This window comes from Pelodiscus sinensis, chromosome 10 (assembly GCF_052426305.1).
Source record: "Pelodiscus sinensis isolate ZL-2025 chromosome 10, ASM5242630v1, whole genome shotgun sequence".
In the NCBI taxonomy this organism is placed as follows: Eukaryota; Metazoa; Chordata; order Testudines; family Trionychidae; genus Pelodiscus; species Pelodiscus sinensis.
The window spans coordinates 11,247,512-11,268,825 of record NC_143061.1 but is presented as its reverse complement, the minus strand read 5'-3'; the positions used below and the strand labels follow the sequence as shown (position 1 = coordinate 11,268,825).

General features: G+C 43.2%; 1 protein-coding gene across 1 annotated transcript in view; it reads left to right on the top strand.

The window, feature by feature from the left end:
* Positions 1–21,314, top strand: part of USP13 (ubiquitin specific peptidase 13) — a 92,118-nt gene that overhangs the window by 53,937 nt on the left and 16,867 nt on the right. Inside the window, exons 7-15 of the mRNA XM_075938035.2 lie at positions 631–725; positions 3,516–3,703; positions 7,108–7,179; positions 7,451–7,544; positions 12,822–12,947; positions 14,294–14,447; positions 18,104–18,278; positions 20,066–20,154; positions 20,519–20,641. Of these exons, the coding sequence (XP_075794150.1) occupies positions 631–725; positions 3,516–3,703; positions 7,108–7,179; positions 7,451–7,544; positions 12,822–12,947; positions 14,294–14,447; positions 18,104–18,278; positions 20,066–20,154; positions 20,519–20,641 (1,116 nt within the window). The remainder of the gene's footprint in view (positions 1–630; positions 726–3,515; positions 3,704–7,107; positions 7,180–7,450; positions 7,545–12,821; positions 12,948–14,293; positions 14,448–18,103; positions 18,279–20,065; positions 20,155–20,518; positions 20,642–21,314) is intronic.

The window sequence follows — 21,314 nt, the reverse complement described above, 5'->3', positions numbered from 1 at the left end:
TTATTAATAAAACAGTTAACCTTGTTTGTCATTGGATGGATTTCTCTGTGCGCCTCGATCATTTCTGCATCTCAACAGGAACGAGGGCAAAAATTTTCTCCTTGTGCCTTTAGCAGCAACTGATGACTGATGTAATATCATTAGGAGTCAGTCAGCTCTGTTTACGTCCAGAGTTCTAATGCCTTCATCTGTATTTAATGTCTGCACATGCATATATACAGTTTCACAGAGTTTCAATGATCACACAATTTGAAGATAATCTCCATGCTGAAAATGTAGACTTGCTGCATAACTGATATTTGTGTATGCTTTTGCTTTTTGCATTTAGCCCCACATCCCCATATGTTTGCATTACTTTTATTTTGAAATGACAGTAATTTTTTTTCAATTAGGAAACTTTAAATTCTGTGAAAATATAAATTCTGATTTAAGAACACTTAATAAGATGATTGTATTGTGGAGGGTAAAATACCTTCCAAATGTATAACTCTGTATATACTTTTGCAGGTACTATCAATAATGCAGTCTGCACAGGTGGTACTATTCTTAGAATGTTTTGTTCCCATTTCTAAATAAAGCCAACAGGTAACGTTCTGTGCATCATCACATTTGCTTCTTTCTGTTTTGTAGATGTCTATTCTTTTGATGAAGAGGAGGCAGTTTTAGATCCACATATAGCAAAACACTTGGCGCACTTTGGAATTGATATGCTCCAGATGCATGTGGTAGGAAACTCATCTTTTATTTAGAGCCTCTCACATATTTCAAGGTAGGACAAAATAATTTATCAGTGGAAAATAAAGCTAACTCAAGCTAACTGCTTGAGTTTTTAATGGCCATGTTTAAGTTGGTGAAGAACACTATAAGTTAGTATATGTGGTTCTCTGGGCTCTAAATCAGTATGGGTATATGTACACTTCATTGTTAACCTTGGTCTGTGCAATTCAGGTACGGGGACTCAGTGTTCCCAAGCCTGCATTTGAACTAAGGGTTTCAGTTGTAGCGCCTGGGTCTCTCAGCCGTGCCAACATGTCCATAGAATTGTAGGACTGGAGTAAGGATGTAAAATCCTGGTGAGTCAGTTAATAATCGGTTAAATGTTAGGTTGACCTAATGTTTAACCGGTTAACCAACTAAAGTGGGGATCCCTGGATGGGAATCGCTTCAACCCACCTGGAGCAGCCCCCAGCCCTGTATTGGGACTGGCTGCCGGTTCCCAGCCCTGTGTGAGGGTTGGGGCTGCCACCAGCTCTGGCTCCCAGAACCTGCTGGAGCAGCCTGCAGCCCCTGTCCATGATGGACTATCTGTGGGGCTGGAGCAGTGCCCCCACCCTCAGCAGGCAGGGAGCTGCTCCAGCCCCCACTGGTTAATTGGTTAACCTTTCACATCCCTAGCCTGGAAAGGACCTTGAGAATTCATCTAGTCCGGTCCCCTGCTCTCACAGCAGGACTAAGTATTGTCTAGATCATCTCTGATAGGTTTTTGTCTATCCTTCTATTAAAAATCTCCAGTTATGGAGCTTCCACAATCTCCCTAGGCAATTTGTTTCAGTGTTTAACGACCTTGACAATTAGGAAGTTTTCACTAATGGCTAACTTTAACTGCCCTTGCTGCAATTTAAGCCCATTGCTTCTCATCCCATCCTCAGACATTAAGGACAACAATTTTTCTCCCACCTCCTTTAAACAATTGTTTATGTATTTGAAAACTGTTCTCCTGTCCCCTCTTGGTCTTCTCTCCTCCAGATGAAACAATTCCAATTTTTTCAATCTTCTATCATAGGTCACATTTTCTAGAGCTCTAATTATTTCTGTTGCTTTTCTATGGATTTTCTCTAGTTTGTCTATTCTTTCCTGAAATGTGGCACCTAGAACTGGGCACAATGCTCCAGTGGAGGCCTAATCAGCCCAGAGTAGAGGGGAAGAATTACTCGTTGTGTCTTGCTTGTAGCACTTCTGCTAATACGTCCCAGAATGATGTTTGCTTTTTTTTGCAACAGTGCTACACTGTTGACTCATATTTAGCCTGGGATCCACTATGACCCCCGATCCTTCACTGCTATATTCCTTCCTAGACTGTAATTTCCCATTTTATATGTGTTCACCATTGCTGGACATGGGCTTCTCAGCCATGCTAATGTGACCATGCTGTACTACACAGTCCTTCTGACTTGGATCTGCAGCCAATAATAGAGAGAGAGGAATACAGAGCATTTTTAATTATAAGTAATTTTTTTTTACTTCACAAATAAAAAAACCCCGTTGCACATGCACATATAAGAATAAAAAGTCGAAATCTACCAAAGATAATTGAAGCAAGTAGCTCACAACGAAATAAAAAGATAATTAAGGGGACAGTTGGGTCAAATTTGCCCAAATTTATGTTTTGTTACCAATAACAGTTGAAAACCTAAGACCAAGAGAAATGTTTCCAAGAAATATGGAAAGAATCCCAGTTGAAACTGGCTATTTATAAGATCTATATATTTCCCTTCAGCCTTGGAGGCAGTGCAGCCTAAAGGACATCGCACTGGATAGGGACTAGGGAGAACTGTTATTCCTGGCTTTGTTATTGACCTTCTGGGTGACCTTGGGCAAGTCAGTCCCCTTCTCTGTGTCTCACTTTCCCCCATCTGTAAAAGGGGTATAATGATACCTAACTAATTTTTAAAACACTTCAAACTCTATGAATGAAAAGTGACATATAAGAGGTAAGTGGTATGATGATGATGATGATGCAAACTGAACATTGCAGTCTCATACTAGTTCATGAAAACCTGAAAATGAAATGGGTCTGAGGTTGACTAGTCAGCTTCATTTTTGTTCATCCGTTTTTATTGCCTGAGTTGGGAGAGAAAGGAAACAGGAAAATGGACAAATAATTTAACTTTTAAAAGATTCTTTGTTTTATTTATCCAAATATGATAATATTGGTGCGGAAACTAGTTTATTTTAAACAGCATTCACTTTTAGTGATGGAAAATGCTTATTTTATTGAGGAGGCATGAACATTTTTACTTCAGTGAGACCTGGATTTCACCCAGTGACAAAACTCCCATTTAATCGGTTCAAAATTTCACTCCTTGCTTTCAGAGCTGCCAGTAAAATGCCCAACACACTAGTGATCTGCTGATAATAATAAATAATGGTGTTGTGAATGGTGGCTACAAATGAAGATACACTCGAGCTGTGAGTGTACCAACAACTGATGTCTCTCTCACTTGAGCTAAAGGAGCACTTTTAGCGGCAACTGAGTAGCAGGCAGCTGTGTTCCTGGAGACCAGCATCTAGCTAGCAGAAGAGATGATCACACATACTTAGTATATTGCAATAGCAAGAAGCTGTTGGGGTTTTCATTCTGAACTTTCTTCCCTTGGGTTGGAACTTTTTTCCTTTCAGTTTGAGTTAGGTTCTTCCATTTTACAACATGGACAGCTATGCCCATTTATAATTAATGCATCATAATTGTAGATCTATTTCAAAAAGAAACCAAAACCAAACTCCTTTGCATTCAGACAGAGAACGGCCTAAGAGATAATGACATAAAACCAAGAGTCTCTGAGTGGGAAGTGATTCAGGAGTCTGGCGTGAAGCTAAAGCCCATGTATGGCCCAGGATACACTGGCATGAAGAACCTGGGAAATAGCTGCTACCTCAGCACTGTCATGCAGGCCGTTTTCAGCATCCCAGAGTTTCAGCGAGCGTAAGTAATTCTCTGCAGTGCTTTGCGCAGACTCCGATGTCACACATCTATTATTTATACAATCCACATAGTATTTCAGTTTCTAACTCTTATTGCAAACAGCTGTCTTCCAGCCAATTCAGTGGCCTGACAGAGAGTGTTTGCAGACAAGGGAGGAGGTCCAGACCTCCTGCTTTTGAAGTCAATATCCCATTTGACTTTATTGATGCAGGTTTGGTCTCTAGCTCATAAACTTCCGCCTGGTCTGCACACAATTTCTGTAGTGGCATTGCTTGTCTGTGGTACTTTTATGGGCCCCATCTGCCTACTACCAAAGTGCTTTACCATTTTATTGTGTTCATGTTGTCAACACCTTTTTGAGGTAAGGAAGTGCTATTATCCCCATTTTACTGAGAGGGAGCTTAGACACAAGATTTTCCTGAACTAAGCGACTTGCTCAAGATCACAGAGGAAGTTTGTGGCAAAGCAGGGAATTAAATCTTGGTCTCCTAAATCCTATGCTAGTGTGTTAACCACAGGACTAATGTTCACTAAACTTTTCCATCTATGTGCGGAATACATTTTGATGTGCACTGAGGCATGTGCATATGTACACCCCCAGTAGAAACACAAACCTAGCTGTGAGCACTCTGCTAATCAGATGGGCGGCATCTGACTCTCTCCTAGAGGGTTGCACAAGTTCACAGCTTACTGGGAACGCTCCCCAGGACCATCCTTCTTCTGTAGAGCTACATGAGCATGACTGTTAAGCATGTGATTTTTTTTGTCACCCATTAAAGTTATATCAGTAAAACCCCTAGTATGAAAACAGTTGCATCAGTCTAAAAGGTGTATTATTCGTATTACTCCCTTTCCTGCATGGGAACAAGTTATACACATTTAAGCACATGTAAGCACATATACACTAGTATCACTGTGTCCACAGTTGGGATATTGTACCAGTGTTACTATGCCATAGTTAAACCAGTATAACTTTTGTGTATAGCCCTGGCTTGAAAGATAGATACATCTCTTACCAGCCAAATTTGTTTCTCGTTAAAAATTTCAGCCTTGCAAATGGGTTGGTTGTTTAGTCATTTTCCTCTGCTGAGTGAGAAACAAAAGCTGCTGTTTTCAGCTTTTTTAATAGTTCTTTTTTTCTTATTTTACATCTCGGAGGTTTTCTTGACAGTTGAACACTTAGCACTCCCAGGTGAACAGCTGCTTATAATTGTTTGTGGAGAATTGTGCATAGCTCACGATAAAACTCAGAGTGTCCTTTTATATCCCAAAGGAGTAGTGTATGTCTTGAAAGTGATGCTCCCAGATCTTGGGACATCTTCCTAGATTTTCAGGTAACACTTGCCTTCTGGAAAAGAAGGCGGGGGAAATGCCGAATTTGTTTTCGTGACGTTACTCAGCCATATGGAGTGCTGTCTGCAAATTCATTAACTCCTTCACTATAGGACCCTTGTGCTTCAAATGGACTTTGCCACATGTGGCTGCTTTCAGTAGCATGATATTTGAACCTGTCTGGAGTATTTGGCATCACTGAGATAGTAAAGATGTATCAGGCATAACTTGGACATTTTCCTTCAATGTGGCCCTAACTACATGGCAGATCTTTGTGGCACTCTGATGAAAACTGCATGCTGCAGCAGCACTGAATAGACTAACATACCCTTCAGTGCTTGTTGAAAAGGCACAAATTAGTGTCTGTCTGTCTCTGTTTGAAACTGGGCATCAGAAATTTGTCTTCAGACTGCAAACCTTACCATTTGTATTATATTCAGAATTCGGTTAAAGAGCCATTAATTAGGAGCTAGGAACTCATTAGTTCTAATCCTGACTCTGTGTACTTGGGCAAATCACTTTTAGGGCATTTCTACATTAGGAAATTATTTCGAAATAACTGAATTTGAAGTAACTCCCAAAATAACAACATTGAAATAGTGTTATTCCCCAAAGAAAACAGGCGTACAGATTTCGAAATAACCAGCCTGTTTTGAAATAACAGGCTTGGTAGTATGGAGCTCTGCTAATTATTTCAAAATAATGCCCTCGTGTAGAGCATGGTTCACCGTCTCATTGAGGTTACTTATCTCCTAGAGATGTTGTAAGGCTTAATTAGTGTGTGTCCGTGCAGTGCTCTTATGAGGGTAAGTTCTACTCTTCTTCAGTTTGCTGTCTACCTATCCATGGTGCTTATTCGGCTCCTATCTCTGTATCTGAATTAGGGATGTAATAGTGTAGTTGATTAACCGATAAGCAAAAGCTTATCAGTTAATGCTATAGACTACACATACCCTCCCCTCCTCCCCGTCAGTAAGTTTTTTAGCAGTCTGGCTCAGTCCTGGCTCATGCCGGATCCGGGACCTACCCCCGCTGCCGTTCTGCATTTAAAGTGTATTAGGAGCCAGGTGGGCAGGCAGCCTGGCTCAGTTCTGTATCATGCCAGGTTCAGGAGCTCAGCCCATCCCTGGACAAGGACTGCTGCCACCTCATGCTGCTGCCTCTGTATCCGAGGCAGCAGCATGGGGCAACAGGCAGCCGGTCTGCCAGGGGAGCTAGTTTTTAAACTGACTCCCTTCGCGGACTAGCTCCCGCCTTCCACTCGACGCTGCTGCCCTGATACAGAGGCAGCAGTGTGGAATGGCAGTGGGCTCCTTGGTAGTGGGGCCGGAGCTCACTGGCTGCTGACCTCGCCCCCAGGGACATAAGAAGAACAAACTAGATCAAACCAAAGGTCCATCTAGCCCAGTGTTCTCTGTGCCAACAGTGGCCAATACCAGATGCCCCAAAGGGAGAGAACATAACAGGTAATCCTCGTGTAATCCCTCCCCTGTCACCCATCTCCAGAGAAACAGAGGCGAGGGACACCATATGGAATAGTCGAGTAGCCGATAAGAATTCATGAGGTTAATTGATTATTCAGTTAACCGATATTTAACATCCCTAATCTGAATGCCTCATAAACTTTAATGTATGTATCCTCACAGCACCTTATGACGTAGTGCAATGTAACAATCCCCATTTTACAGATAGAGACCTGAGCTACAAAGAGACTAAGTGACTCTCTCAAGGTGTCACACAGGAGGTCAGTGGCAGAACAGGGAATGGACTCTATGTCTCTAGTCCCAGGCCCCGAACCATTGATCCATCTTTTTCCCCCAGCAAGGAGCTTCTATCGCAAAATGTAAATTTCTACTTGTTTTTTAATATTGTTCATGTGTGAATTACTGAAACAAGCAGTGGGGGGTGGTTTGTTTGCATTGTGCTTGTCAATATGGAACTGTCCCTAGATATTAAGCTTGCTTTAGTATCTCTGCAGAACAACCTCCTAGGGTATCCAGGCATTTTAGCATAGGACCCAGGCAAAGCTACATGTAATTTCTGACCATTTCTCCTTTGTTCTCGCTGCCCAGGTATGTGGGAAATCTTCCGAGAATATTCGACTACTCCCCTCTAGATCCAACACAAGATTTCAACACACAGATGTAAGTGCCAGGTTCCTACTATTAAGCCAAATAGAATCAGAATAATTCGGCAGCCAGGATGCTATGGCAAAATAGCTGTAAGTAGTAGGAGAGCATCTTGATGGGCTTGGGGAGGACAAAGGAGGAGGATGGGTAGATATATGTTCCAGCCTAACTAATTGTGAATAGCAAAGAGATTTTGAGGAGTAAAAGTTACTGTCAGATTCTCTTCTCCAAATCTGCAGGAAAATCTTTGTCTTTCTTTTTGTTTTTCTTCCCCTTTTCCCTACAGGACTAAATTAGGACATGGCCTCCTTTCGGGCCAGTACTCTAAACCACCAATGAAATCTGAGCTTATTGAACAGGTGATGAAGGAAGAACACAAGGTATTTGACTGAGCATTTGTAGCTTGATAAGTAGGTAAAAGTGATGCCCTGAAAAAAGGGAACAGGTGCTGGCTATTGGAGAGCGTGAGGCTGCAGTTGATCCCACATGGCATGTTTAGCAAGGTGTAATGTGTGAGATTTCCACTGAGGAATCTCTTAGTCAGCAGCTGTTTGTACAAAGTTTTAAAGGGACCAGGGTTTTTGCTAATAGGGTATTCTGCTGTTCCAGCAGTGCCCTGAACTCTTGTGTACATATGTAAAACTAATTACAGAGCCCTAAATATTTGGGATTGAACTCCTCAGTCTGGGTAGAGCTGAGCGTGAAGGATAATGACTCAAAGAACCTGATCCTATCACCAGTGAAATCCAGAGCAAAACTTCTGTTGATATCAATGGCAGAAGAATAGGCATAACGAACAGAAGAATATTTGATGGTGCAGGAGACTTTTGTCTCTGTAGGACTGACTACTTTATGGTAAAGAATACAATTTTTATGGCCTCTGTTTCCTAATTCACCATTTCTGATGAGTGATGGGCCACCCTGGGAGGTAGTATTTTAATCCTTGTTGATCCTGGATTTAGGATGGATGTCGTTTATATCTGATGGTGGAGAACTTGTGGGATCACAAAATGTCAGCTGGCTTTCCTCTGGAAACACAATAGTAGAGATGGGTTTCGATACTGGGATATGAATTAAACCCTCCATCCTACGGCTACTGGAGTTTCAAGGAGGTTCAATTGTGGTCCATGTCTGTTTTATGACATAAATAATTTGTGGCATGTCAATCCAAATTGTGGAAGGGGGGCGTTAGGCTCCATCTCCATTCCACATTAACTGCCACATTCTCTTGAGTTATGCACCAGCAGCGCTGGTTTTAGGGCCCTTAATTGACCACTGGGCAGAGAAGTTCCCTCTTCCCTCCAGGAGTTGGGAAAAAAAACCCTTCTCCACAATAGATTGGGGCTAGGATCATCTGGGTGTACCTCACTTAATCCGTTCCCTGCCACAACAGGGACTTCGCGCATTGGTGGCACTTTGAATCTCTCCTGTTCTCAGCCTGTGGCTTACAACAGTTTAATCTAACTAGTCCTTGGGCTCAATGTAGGGGGAACTTGGTGAATTTTAATGGCCCGTGTTATCATGCGGGTCAGGTTTAGAAGATCCAAGGCAGAGATTTATATATTTCATTGCACTGGGACCCTTTCTGACAACAATTATGACATAACCTCAAGGAGGGGAGGGGAGGTTAAAGGCTGAGCCTGTCTGAGGCCTGCTGCTCCCCAAAGCCTGAGCCCCACCAGTGTGTGCTGGGAGGTAGGAACCAAAACTGAAGGGCTTCACCCAGGGGTGGGGGTGGGGGACACTGTAACCTTAGCTTCATCACCCAGGAATGAAGTCAAAGTCTGAGTCTCAGCAGGTGCGGCTTGGATTTGGACTACTTCTTAGATTAGCTGGGTTCTGGGGCTAAAAGCCAGTCCTGAAAACCACACTAAAACTTTGGGGTCCTGCCCTGCAGCTGGAAAACCACTGATCTAGTAATTCTTTTTGGCCTTCATCCTTATGAAACCATGGACCACGGTTCATTTTTTCTGTCTGCAGGGAGAATCATTAACCCACGTTTCTCTCCCCTCACTTTTAATTAAAGTGCTTCTAAGCTCTCCTTATTTTCCTCTGGCAACCCTCTTGGTGGGGTGATTTTGGTGTATCCTAGAAGCAAGTCCTTTAGTTACCATGAAAATACAGTGCTATCTTGCCAGGTGCATTCTGTAGAGGTCGATATCTGTGCCGCTGTATCACCTCAGTTTACTTTGATGCTATTTTGGCAGTTAAATTTTGGACCTAGTTTGTATTTGTGTCCCTGCCAACCTTTGTTACTTTGAGTCCCACACAACATGAAATTTAACCAGCGATCAACTTTTCCTCACACCGAGGTGGGATGTTTGGAAACAAAAGGTCAGCTTGTAATAGATACTGAAGATACCGTGTCTGGAGAGGAACTTTCTTTCTTGGAAGAAGCATCTATGATAAATTCCAAGATGTATTTTTAGATATAACAGAAGCTGGACATGCTTTTGTCAACAGAAACAGAGTGACAGTTGCTGTAGTTACTTATATTATATGCTTCACCACCCCCACTTCCTTTTTGATGACACAGAAATTTCACTCTACCTGATCATTCTTATTTAAAAGGGAATTAGTCAGTAGACGGATTTTGACAAAGGTGGAATCTCTGGTTTGCATAATCTGAAATTATATCTCAACAAAAGTTTCTTCTGAATAATTGTTTTGCCAGTGTTTTTATTCCTCGGGTAACAGAAGCTTTGGTGAATCTGGCTTGTGTTTTCATTTATTAAAAGTCAAGAGCTAACGTTAACACTGAGAAATCCAGGCACAGTTTTCCAGAAATGCAATGCCGCAGTGTTAAGGTGTCAACAGCAACTAACTTGTGACGTATCCTATGTGTGTTTAACAAAACAAAGAATAATATGCTAAGCCTCACATTCAATGGGACAAAGGGGGTTAGAATGAAAACTGCATCTCCACTTTAGCTACAGCATTTGCTACTGTGGATGTTGTAATAAACTATCCAGAGTTTTTTGCAGAATAACATTTGGGACTCGTCTCTGCCAGTTAATTAAATGTAAAGAGTGCCATCCAGGGGCACAAAAGTATATGCATTGTTCATAATTTAGTAGGTTCAAATGGATTCCTGTTTTAGCAGTTTTTAACATGCTGTCGGGAGCGAAACAGTTTTTACTGATTTAATTTTTTGTTACTATAGTAGTATTAGAAAATTTCAGGGGTAGGCATTTCCCACTCTTGCTCCCTCTGGTGAGCTGCACTGGCGGCATTGCAATGATGGGAATTTTGTAGATAAATGCTACTGTCCACCCAGTGCACGTTCTGCCCTCCAAGGTGTTTGCTGTGGCATTTGAAATGCATGAGTATAACGGTGAAGGGATTTTTGGCCAAACATGTTCAAAAGTGCCCCGGACTTCCATTTTGCGTGTACGTGGCATGAAGTTCACATCTTATTCACTAGCAGCCTTTAACAGCCTGGATTTTTGGAATGCAGCCATAACCTGATGTCAGTGGGTGTTGCCTGTGAAGGCATTTGTATGAGATCTTGAGTGGTTCCATCTGTGCTATATTTAGCTAAATGGTTTTGCAACTGTTGATGAGGAAAGTATGCCCCATAGTCTGTAAATATTCCTGGTTCTGTGGTATTGAAATCTTCTTTCCACTATTGTAGAGCAGTTTAGGAAGAGCAGTGGGCTACTTGGAGCCCACTTCAACATAAAAAGAGGCCCCAAGTTTGTGGTGTCATCAGGAACTGATTTTTTTACCCAGGTCTTTGCTATTATTGATCTTGTTTTTTTGGTTTACATTGACCAAGTTTTGTTGTGTGTGTGAGATCCTAGCCTTGAGAAAATGGCACATTAACACATTTTTCTTCTTGCTACTCAGATGGTTGAATAAAAGTTGCATTTAAATGGCAATGGGGGTGAATTTCAAATTCAGCTCACCAAAAATCTCGGACAACAGTTTGCTTGCTTCTAAATCCTTCTCTCTTAGAAGGAAGCTTTGTCTGAGTTTCCTTTTGTATCCCTTCTTCCTTTGATGTAGGGTAGTTGAGGACACCAATACGATACACAGCTCGGTATTCAGAAATCCCTCTTAAGTCTCTAGATGTTTACAGAAGCTCTTAAAGCGCATCTTAGTGTAATCATATCCCTGGTGTACTGCCAGCAGCTGAGCCAGCATTGAAAACTGAGGGCCCGGTTCTGATTTCTGTTGATCTAAATGGGTTAGTCCTTGTTCATACCAGTGACACCAAGATCAGAATTGGGTCCTATGAGTGAAAGTTTCCTTTTAATAATGTGTTTTATGTGCATCATATTTCATGCTGTTTCTCCTGTATTATAATGGGCAGTAGCACCATTATCCTTACTAGCCAGTTTTTCCAGGTGCTCTAAAATACAAACACTTGTTGGTATTGTCTTGAAAATTATCGTGCCTCATGAGGGCCCAATCTGGTATTAATGGTCAAGTGGTAAAGAGGAAGCCTCGTTGTGCATTCCCTACAGGTGCTCCCCACTCATGTGCTATTCCTTATAATCATTTCCTCAAAATACCACCACGTGCTCAAAAAACAAGGGAACCTCACGATCCAATAACTTCAGCACAGCTAGGGCTGATCAGCAGTGCCTCATACCCTTCCAGAATGCACCTGTGCTTAAACCTCTGAGAACCAGGGATTACAGAATTAAGGGTTGCACCAACCTCAGCCTGCATCCTTTAGGCTGCCATTTTTGACAAGGGGAATTGAGGGCCTCACTCAGACATCTTAGCACTTTTCCCTTCCAGAGGATACGTGTGTGTAAAACTGACAGATGGAACCAAACCTGGGTCCTCTGGAGCTTAGTGTGTGAACCTCTGCACTCCAGCCTGTGCTAAAAGCTAAGACTGTAGAGCACACTCATTCTTTCTCTCTGTAAGTAGTCTAAGTGCCACTCCATGGGACAGTACACCACATCCAATAGGTATGTGGGTTACATGTGCAGGCACAGAGCATGCATGGACTGCAGGAGAAATGGTCAGATCATGTTCTCACTAAGGCGAAGTCACATTTCATGCAGGCTTAATGAATACTAGTTTGCTGCATCTGTCCTGTACTTGGCTTACTCTGCACAAACCACCATCTAAATTGCCACTTGTTATCACTTCTGGACCCTGGTCCTAAGGATTCCCTCTGGAATGCCACCTGCACTTGCTTCGGTAAGTACAAGTGTGAGGACTCCCCACACCAATCTATGTAGCTGTCTTGAGCACAGTGAAGGGCAGTTGGAGTGTGCAGATAAAGGAGAGAATTCTGTCCACCACAACACACAAAATGGCACATTTATTTAGTTATTCAGTCATGTTTTTTTGTTATAGGCCAGCCCTGGCTGAAGCTCTTGGCAGCTCTAGGAGACAGTAGTGGCACGTGGCTGATGAATACCATAGTTCTTTGTTTCCTGGTTTTCAGGGATTTAAGTATTGAAGTCCGAGAAGCATTTGCCATTCTTACAGGATACGAATCATTGCTTATCAGTCTGAAGTCTGCATTTACAGAGCTTGTAGGCAGCGGATTATGGATCACATTCCATGGCTAGGCTTCATTTCCTGTGGCATTTTGATCATGAAACCTAACTTTTAAGGTTTGAGCCAGTGTGCAGTTCGGGCCAACATGCGCAGAATGCTTTTCAAAAATATTTCTCTTCATTTCTTTGTAGCCTCAACACAATGGAATTTCTCCTCGTATGTTTAAGGCCTTTGTAAGCAAAGGGCACCCAGAATTCTCCTCCAATAGACAGCAAGATGCACAGGAGTTTTTCCTGCACCTTATAAACCTAGTAGAGGTGAGAAAGGGTTCACTATTTCTTCTCTTTATCTCTGTGTGACGGGTCAGGAGATAAGAAATGGGGTAGTAATGTTATCTCATCTTTTTTTTTTTTTTTAAAAAAAAAACCCTTTAAGGCCTGTTATATAAGAATTACATTGATCTAACTAAATCAGTTTGAATACCAGTGTAGTTCAGTTGGTACCATTTGAGCACCATTAAACAAGCTATAAGTGCTATAAGCAAGTATGATTGTCCCTTGTAGCCTGGTATACAAATACAATTTGTCCATATATTTATAAGTACAAAGGCTGTGAATGTTAAATGGAGCAGGTATTATTACTACCCACATATTTATATCCTTTTCTGGAGCAGACAAATTACCCTGTCTAGCTTCCTTACAAATTTTAGCTGTATGTTATTGAATCATTATGGAGAAGATGGATTCCCATACTGAAAGCAAAGTGTCTGTGGTACGAAATGTTATTTCCATTAAGCTGCAGCTTAATGCTGCAATGCAACACAGTCAGTGCTGTGAATGCTAATACTTTCTCTAAGGTGTTGAAAAGGAAATTTACAAAGGAGACAACCACTTACAGTTTAAAGCATACGCCTTCCTCCTGGGATTCTGGGTGCTCGTTCATGTGTTATGCTCCGTGTGGAGTTATTCAGATCTGTGTGCCTAATGTTCCGTGTCCCAAACCATGCACTCATTATGGGGGTGGTTACTGGATATTTTCCTGTGAGTGCCTGATAACAGACATTAACATGCACAACAAAGACGAGGTGTATTATTTGTGGCATTTCAGCTGGATAATTAACAAAAAGTTGCTTGCTCTGTTTCAATGCAGTTCTCAGAGCATAGAGTAATAATCTGGTTACTGAAAGGATTGTGGCTAATGCTACCCAACACTTTGACGGTAACCCGCCTCCTTCCTGCACCTTATTGTTCCTTTTACTCTGAGTAGCATATCTACATTAAGGCCCCCATTCCAAAAGTTACACTGTCCATGCACTCTGCTCATCTGAGGAAGTGGGTTTTTCCCACAAAAGCTCATGGTACTACATACATGCATACATACATATTTGTTAGTCTCTAAGGTGCTACAGGACTACGCACTTTTTTAAAGTTACAAACTAACACAGCTACCCCTCTGAGACTGTATGGGCAGACATCTGTTTCTCCTCAGAGACATGGATGGCAATTTCGTCTTGTGCAGGGGTCCCCCAGCATGGACTAATGTGTGTTCCTTAGGGGCTGAGCTCCTTGGGATAAGGATGGTGTCTTTGGATGTCTGTAAAGCACTTTGCATACTCTAGGCTCTGTAATGCTACTCAGGTGATCAGATCTGGTCTTCCCTTCAGAGAAACCGCATTGGTACAGAAAACCCTAGTGATGTTTTCCGGTTCCTGGTGGAAGAACGCACACAGTGCTGCCAGTCTAGGAAAGTCCGATATACAGAGAGGGTGGACTATCTCATGCAGTTACCTGTGGCCATGGAGGCAGCAACAAATAAAGGTAAAGTCAGAAGGGTGCTGGTGGAGGGACTTGCCGGTGCTGTCTGTCTAAAATCAATAAATGAAGGCTGATTGGAGATGGGCTAGGGTTAATGTAATGCTGTGTCCCTGTGTTGGTTGGTGGTAGCTGAGATTGCGTCTCAGATCTCTGAAATCTTGGAACATGAAAATCTAGTACTTGATCTATAAGACCCAGTTCTGTGAGCTAGGGTGATAGCACTCTCATTCACCTTCATAAGTGGCCTTTCCATACTGAGTTGGTGGTGGTCTATGTTGCAGCTGATCAAGAACACAACATTTCAGATTGGCTCGCATGCCTACAAGGTATGCATATGTATAGACTCAGGGCTCCCGGATCTGTCTTTTTCCAAAACATGGGGAAATTGCTGCAAAATGAAGAGGACTCCTCTTTCAGAAAGCCTTCAAGAAAGTCCCCTACCAAAGACTGTTAAACAAAATAGGCATCTATGGGATAAGAAGGAAGGTCCTCTCATAGATCAGAGACTGGTTAAAAGATAAGAAACAACGAATAGCAATAAATGGTCTGTTTCCACAATGGAGATGGGTAAATAGCATGGTCCCCCAAGAATCTTTACTGGGACCAGTACCGTTCAACATATTTATAAATGAGCTGGAGAAGGGTTGAAGAATGAGAAGGTAAAATTTGCAGACAATACCACATTATTCAAGATAGCCAAATCCAAGCTGACTGCTAAGAGTTACAAAGGGACTTCAAAGAACTAAGTGATGGGGCAACAAAGTGGCAGATGAAGTTCAGTGTTGATAACTTCAAAGTAATGCACATTGGAAAACATAATCCCAAATATACAGACAAATGTATAGGGTTTAAATTAGCTTTTACCACTTAGTTCTCTGAAAATATCTGCACATTGTGCATTGGCAGTCAAAAACTGTGGGATAAGAAGATAATAAGACAAAATATATCATAATGCCACTATATAGAACCACATGATATGCCCAGACCTTGAATACTGCATGCAGTTCTGGCCACCCCATCTCAAAAAAGATCTATTAGAATTGGAATAGGTACAGAGAAGGATAACAAAGATGATTTAAGGAGTAGGGATGTTAGCCATCATGTAATTGAAGTCATATAACCACATGACATCTTAGCGATTACACAGCTATTCAATAGTCCACAGGGATGGGGCTAGCATCCAGTGTGCTCCCGACCTCACTCCTGGGGAGCCCCCTGCTGCCCCATGCTGGTCTGCCAAGGGAACCAGTTTAAAAACCAGCTTCCTGTGAAAACTGGCTGCCTGCTACCCTGCACTCCTGCCTCTGATACAGAGGCAGCAGTGTGGGGTGGCAGCAGCCCCTGTCTGTGCAGGGAGCTCAGAGCTCCTGCGGACAGCGGCTGCTGCCATGGACCCCAGCCTCTGTTTGTGGCAGGCTCTGGCTTACTGTGGACAGAGGTTGATCTGTGGGATGCTGGAACAGCCTCTGTCCATGGGAAGCTTGGACCCATCCCCCTCAGACAGGGGCTGCTGCTGTGGACCAGCCTCTGTCCATGGCAACTCTGGGCCACTGCGGACAGAGGCTGCTCTGTGGCAGCCTTCCTTGCCCTCTCTCTCATGTTGCTGCCTCTGATAGAGGCAGCGGCTCACCCCCGCACCGGCTCCTGCCTGCCCTACCTCACTGCCTGCCCTGCCTCACTGCAGGAGACAGTGTGGGGAGGCGGGTTTGCGGAGCTGGCATGTGCGGGGAGCCTGCTTGAAAGCCAACTCCCCATGTGTATCTGCTCCAGCCTGCTGTCCTCACCCTCTGCTGCTGGCTCTATCAGAGACAGCGGTGGAGGAGTAGGCGGAGCTGGTGTTCATGGGGAGCCTGCTTAAAGCCAGCTCGTCATGAGCACCGGCTCCCGCTTCCCCGCCTTGCTGCCTCTGATACGAGGAAGCAAGGGCAGATGGAGAGTGCGTGTAGTTGACAAGATTAACCAATAAGCCCACGCTTATCAGTTAATCATGTAGTCGACTACACAATGACATCCCTATTAAGGAGTATGGAATGGCTTCCATATGAGGAGAGACTACAGAGATTAAGGCAGGTTGGCTTAGAAGAGGGACAGCCAAGAAGAGAGATGATAGAGGTCTATAAAATCATGAATGAGTGGAAAAAAGAAATAGAGAAGTGCTATTTATGCTTTCACACAGTACAAAAAAAAAACACCAACCAGAGGTCACCTGATGAAATTAATAGGTAGTGGGCTTAATATAAAGAAATAGTAGTACTTTTTCACACAGTGCACAACCAACTTGTGGAACTTGATGCCATGGGATGTTGTGATGGCCAGAAATATATCTGGGTTTGAAAAAGGACTGGATAATTTAATGGAGGAGAGGTTCATCAATGGCCATTAGCCACAACTGTCAGGGACCCAGCCCCATGCTTAGAGGGACTTACACTCCCTGCATCTGGCAGACAGAAGTTTACCTCCATAATTGTCCTGCTTTGTTCACTCCTTGAGGCTCTGATATAGTTCAGAGACAGGATACTGAGCACAATGGACATTGATCTGACCTAGTATGTCCTCTCTTTTGTTCTTATATTCTCTGGTATGCCTGGCTTAGTTTGCTGTGTGCAGTCCTGCTTTACTCTGCCACCTAGGGAGATAAAATGCAATTTTTTTTTAACCATGAGAGTATTTAACCCTCGGAACAGATTACCTCTGGAGGTGATAAATTCTGTGTCACATGGAACATGGGTGTCTTCTAATAGATATGTTCTTGTTGAGCCACAGTGTGATACAGAAATTACGGTGTATGATTCTGTGGTCTGTGATATGCAGATCAGACTAGAATAAGGGTCTCAAACTCTCAGTCTATGGGCCATCTACAGCAGGAGGATTTTCGCAATCCAGCCCAGGAGTCCCTGTGTCCATACCCATTCCCCAAACCCTACCCCTGCCTGTCCTCTTTCCTCCTCCCCCATTGTATCCCATCCCCCAAGGGATTCGGCCTTGGTGATTACTGGAGGCTTGCCATGGGGTAGCAGTAGGGGCCAGGGGCCTCCCGCATTCACCGAACCATGCTGCCATCCCGTGCAAGGCCCCCCTGGTAATCCCTGAGGCCATGTCCCTTGGGGGAAGGGTGCAATGGAGGATGAGGGGGCAAAGTGATGGCAGGAAGGAGTGAGACTTGGGGAACAGGTATGGAAATCCACTCCCTGGCTATATTGTGAAAATGCTCCAGCTATAGATGGGCTGTGAGCTTGAAACCCCTGCACTGGATGAGCCTAATGGTCCCTTTGGGCCTTAACATTTATAAATCTAGGATGCCTTTAATTCTTTTCTGTAAAAAGAGACTGATGAACAATAGGAGACAAAATTGAACTTTTGTGACTCAGTACACCCCTGAGATCTGGATTTCCTAATGTCAACCCATAACACAGACTCCTGGTGTCACGGTAACCCCTTGTAAGAAATATCCCATGTCTTGGCTCTATAGAGGGTTGAGTCTCCTTTCATGGGTGTAACCAACACAGAGGAGGGGGCTTTCCATTAAGTGAGACTGATGTGAGCCTATCATATGATGCAGATAAGGTCTTATGTCTCCTGGACGTATCGAGATCCATATAAAATAGTGTGGCAGATGCATTGTTCACATAGCCTTCAGTGTCATGTCTGTTTCTGATCAGACGAATTAATTGCCTATGAACTGAAAAGGAGAGAAGCAGAAGCGGCTAGGAGACCTCCACCAGAGCTCGTACGTGCCAAGATTCCATTTAGTGCGTGTCTACAGGCCTTTTCTGAACCGGAAAACGTGGACGATTTCTGGAGCAGTGCTCTCCAAGCAAAATCAGCAGGAGTTAAGTAAGTGTGTGACTCCCTACTAAAAGCGGGTTGATTTACCTCTTGACTGTGATACAGCAAGACTTAGATAATGAAGCAGATTCAGTCATCGATCTGGATTGGTGAGGAGGCTCATGAAGATTAGTTCACTTGTGCTCCAGCGAGAAGTGTAGTTCACCTTTCGAAAGCTTGTAGTGACCCCCTGAGCATTAAATAAATCACTTTTTGTTGAACATCAGCGATGATCTTCATTTGGCTGTTCAAAGCTTGGTGGTGGCTATTTATTTGTATTACGATGGCACTTTGAGTTCTGTTCATGGAGGTGGACACCTTTGTGCTTGGTGCTGTACAAACAACGAAAATCACTCCTTCCCCCAAATTGCTTACGGTCTAAGTATAGACAGTGGAGGAACCCGGGACAGACTGGTGAGGGAATACAAGGAATAATATTGGTGTAAGGAAGGGATCCCAGCGTGCCAGCAGCCTAACTGTTGTCAAGTTTCTGTGGGCACTGTGAGAAGGGAGAGTTTTAGGGAGGGAGTTTGAAGTTGGATTGGGAGGTAGCTTTGTGGATGCTTACAGGGAGTGTAAGACTTAGTGGCTTGATGAATTTCTGCGCAGCTTTAACCCAGGTGTTATGCAGTAGCTAGTGATAAGAGATCTATGTTACCACACAAGAGACCAAGTTTGGATTTCCATCTCTTAAATCTTGTGGTCCAGCTTTGTCTGAAGATGCTCCAAAGCACCACATGCAGTCCCTAGACAAAATAGGGTGGAGCAAATGGAGGTGAAAGTTCTTCCTTGTTTAAGGTTGATGGGATGAAGATTTCAAAGTGCAAGAGGGACAGTATTAAAATTTGGTTTCTGATATGTATGTCTGAATTTCAGCCAAAATACCCCAGCATGGCTCTCTGTGCTGCTGAGTTAGGATACATTTGTAATAATTCATTATTGTTACTTATATGGTGTCACTTTGCATGATGATTGACAGGTAAATATAAAGAGGAGGAACCTGCCTCCATGGAGTATACAATCAAAAACCAGACCAAAGATGTAACCAAAAGGGCTTGGATGCAGAAAATATTGGGAGGTCAAAGGAGAATAGGAGGAGGGGTGCAGCAATAGGGGGCATAATTTATGCCAAGAAAAAGAACTAAACAGTTGGAGTATCACAAAAACTCTGTAATGCCACATATGACGTGTCTTCAAAAATAGCAAGGAATGGGTGAAAACTGGGCCCAGCGACTGTGCTGCTTTGTTAGAATGCCTTCTATTTTTAGCAATGCCGGTAATTCATACTCATTAGTGTATAGTTTCACTGACTGCACCATATAGCAAACAGGAAGACAGATACAGTTGGAAGAAAATAATGTAGAAAAAACCAAAGTGGTTTCATACATTAAGTGTGAGCATGTCCCAAGGCAGTAAACAATGTTCTGCTCTTCTAAACAGAGCCAGGATTAGGTTGTACATACACATAAAAAAAAGCTAGGGATGCCAGTGGTTATCTGGTTAACCCGATAAGGGTGATGCTTACTGGCTAACTAGTGGTCTGGCTGTGCTGGAGCAGCCCGCCACCCAGCCTGCCGTACCACACTGTGAGCAGGGGACACTTCAGCCAGGTAGATTATCTGTCTACCCTGTATTTTCAACCTAATGCCCTAAATTTCTAGCCACATGATGCATATTGTTATTAGGAGCTACTTGGATGAATTCCCACACCTATTTACCAAAATTTACCCTTCGCAAAATATTTTGTAGCTAGTAAAGACAGTTATGTCAATAAAACAGTGCATTATGTGTCCCAGGACATCTCGCTTTGCTTCGTTTCCTGAGTACTTGGTGGTGCAGATAAAGAAGTTCACCTTTGGCCTCGACTGGATACCTCAAAAGCTTGGTATGTATCTTATATGCTTTCCTCCTCATTCAGTCCAGCTTCCCTTAGAAGGCTTGTGTACGTTGCTGAGTCTTGAGTTTGTAACAAAACCCAGTGGGCCCCTGTTTTCATAAAGGGCCACACCGGAACTCTAGATCAGGGGAGTGAGAAGTCAATTTTACATAGTCCCTTTTCATTGTAAAAGTGTCCTTTAAAAATGTCCTGAACTTTTCACCGGTGAATCTGACTAACAGTTTAAAGGCAGAGAATCGTGGCCGTGTTTGTAGTGTGTGTATTGAGTCACTCTCATTATAACATGTATATTTGCAATACAATGTATATGTTCTAGAATGCACCAATAATCTTTTCCTCTCTGGGTTTGCAGATGTTTCCGTAGACATGCCAGACCTACTAGATATCAATCACCTCCGTGCCACGGGACTACAACCGGGAGAAGAGGAACTTCCTGACATTGCTCCGCCCATTGTCATTCCTGATGACCCCAAAGGTACTGCCCTCTGCTTCCAAAATCTCTCCTTGCACCTTGCCGTCCTCTACCCAGATTGTTAGTCTGTTTCTTCACCTCCCTGCTGATACATCTGAATAGCCCCTCTTTTCCGCTGCCATGCTTCAGCAGTGCAAGCACAGGAACATGACTCTGTAATACAGGGTGTGGATAGACCAATAATAAAGCACTGCTGCCCTGACGTGTTTTCAAAGGTACTGAGCATCCACAGCTGCTGTTGGTTGAAAATCAGGCCATGAATGCTGCTGTCATACCTGTTAAGAAGCATTGAATTAGCTTAATCCTGTTGATAGCATAGGGAATTCACACTGTTCCCTACAAGAGGGTGTCCCTTTTTCATCCACTCCATCCCTGTCACCAGCTGCTTGTTCTCATTCCCTCTAAAACCTTCACAAGTGTCTAGAACTGAATTACATTTAGGGAAATCTGTAGGGCTTGACTCTAGAACTTTCAGAGGTGTCACTCAGAAGGCACCTAGTCCCTAATGCCCCTCACTATTAGTATTGGTGGTGTTTGTTTTGTAGCAGCATCTTAGAAGCAACCAAGGATGAGGTCCCATTGTACAAACCTGTAATAAAAAGATGATCTCTGCTCAAACTCGTTGGTTTGTAGTAGTAGTCACAGAGGGCCAGATTCAACCTTTTGAGTGCATGCT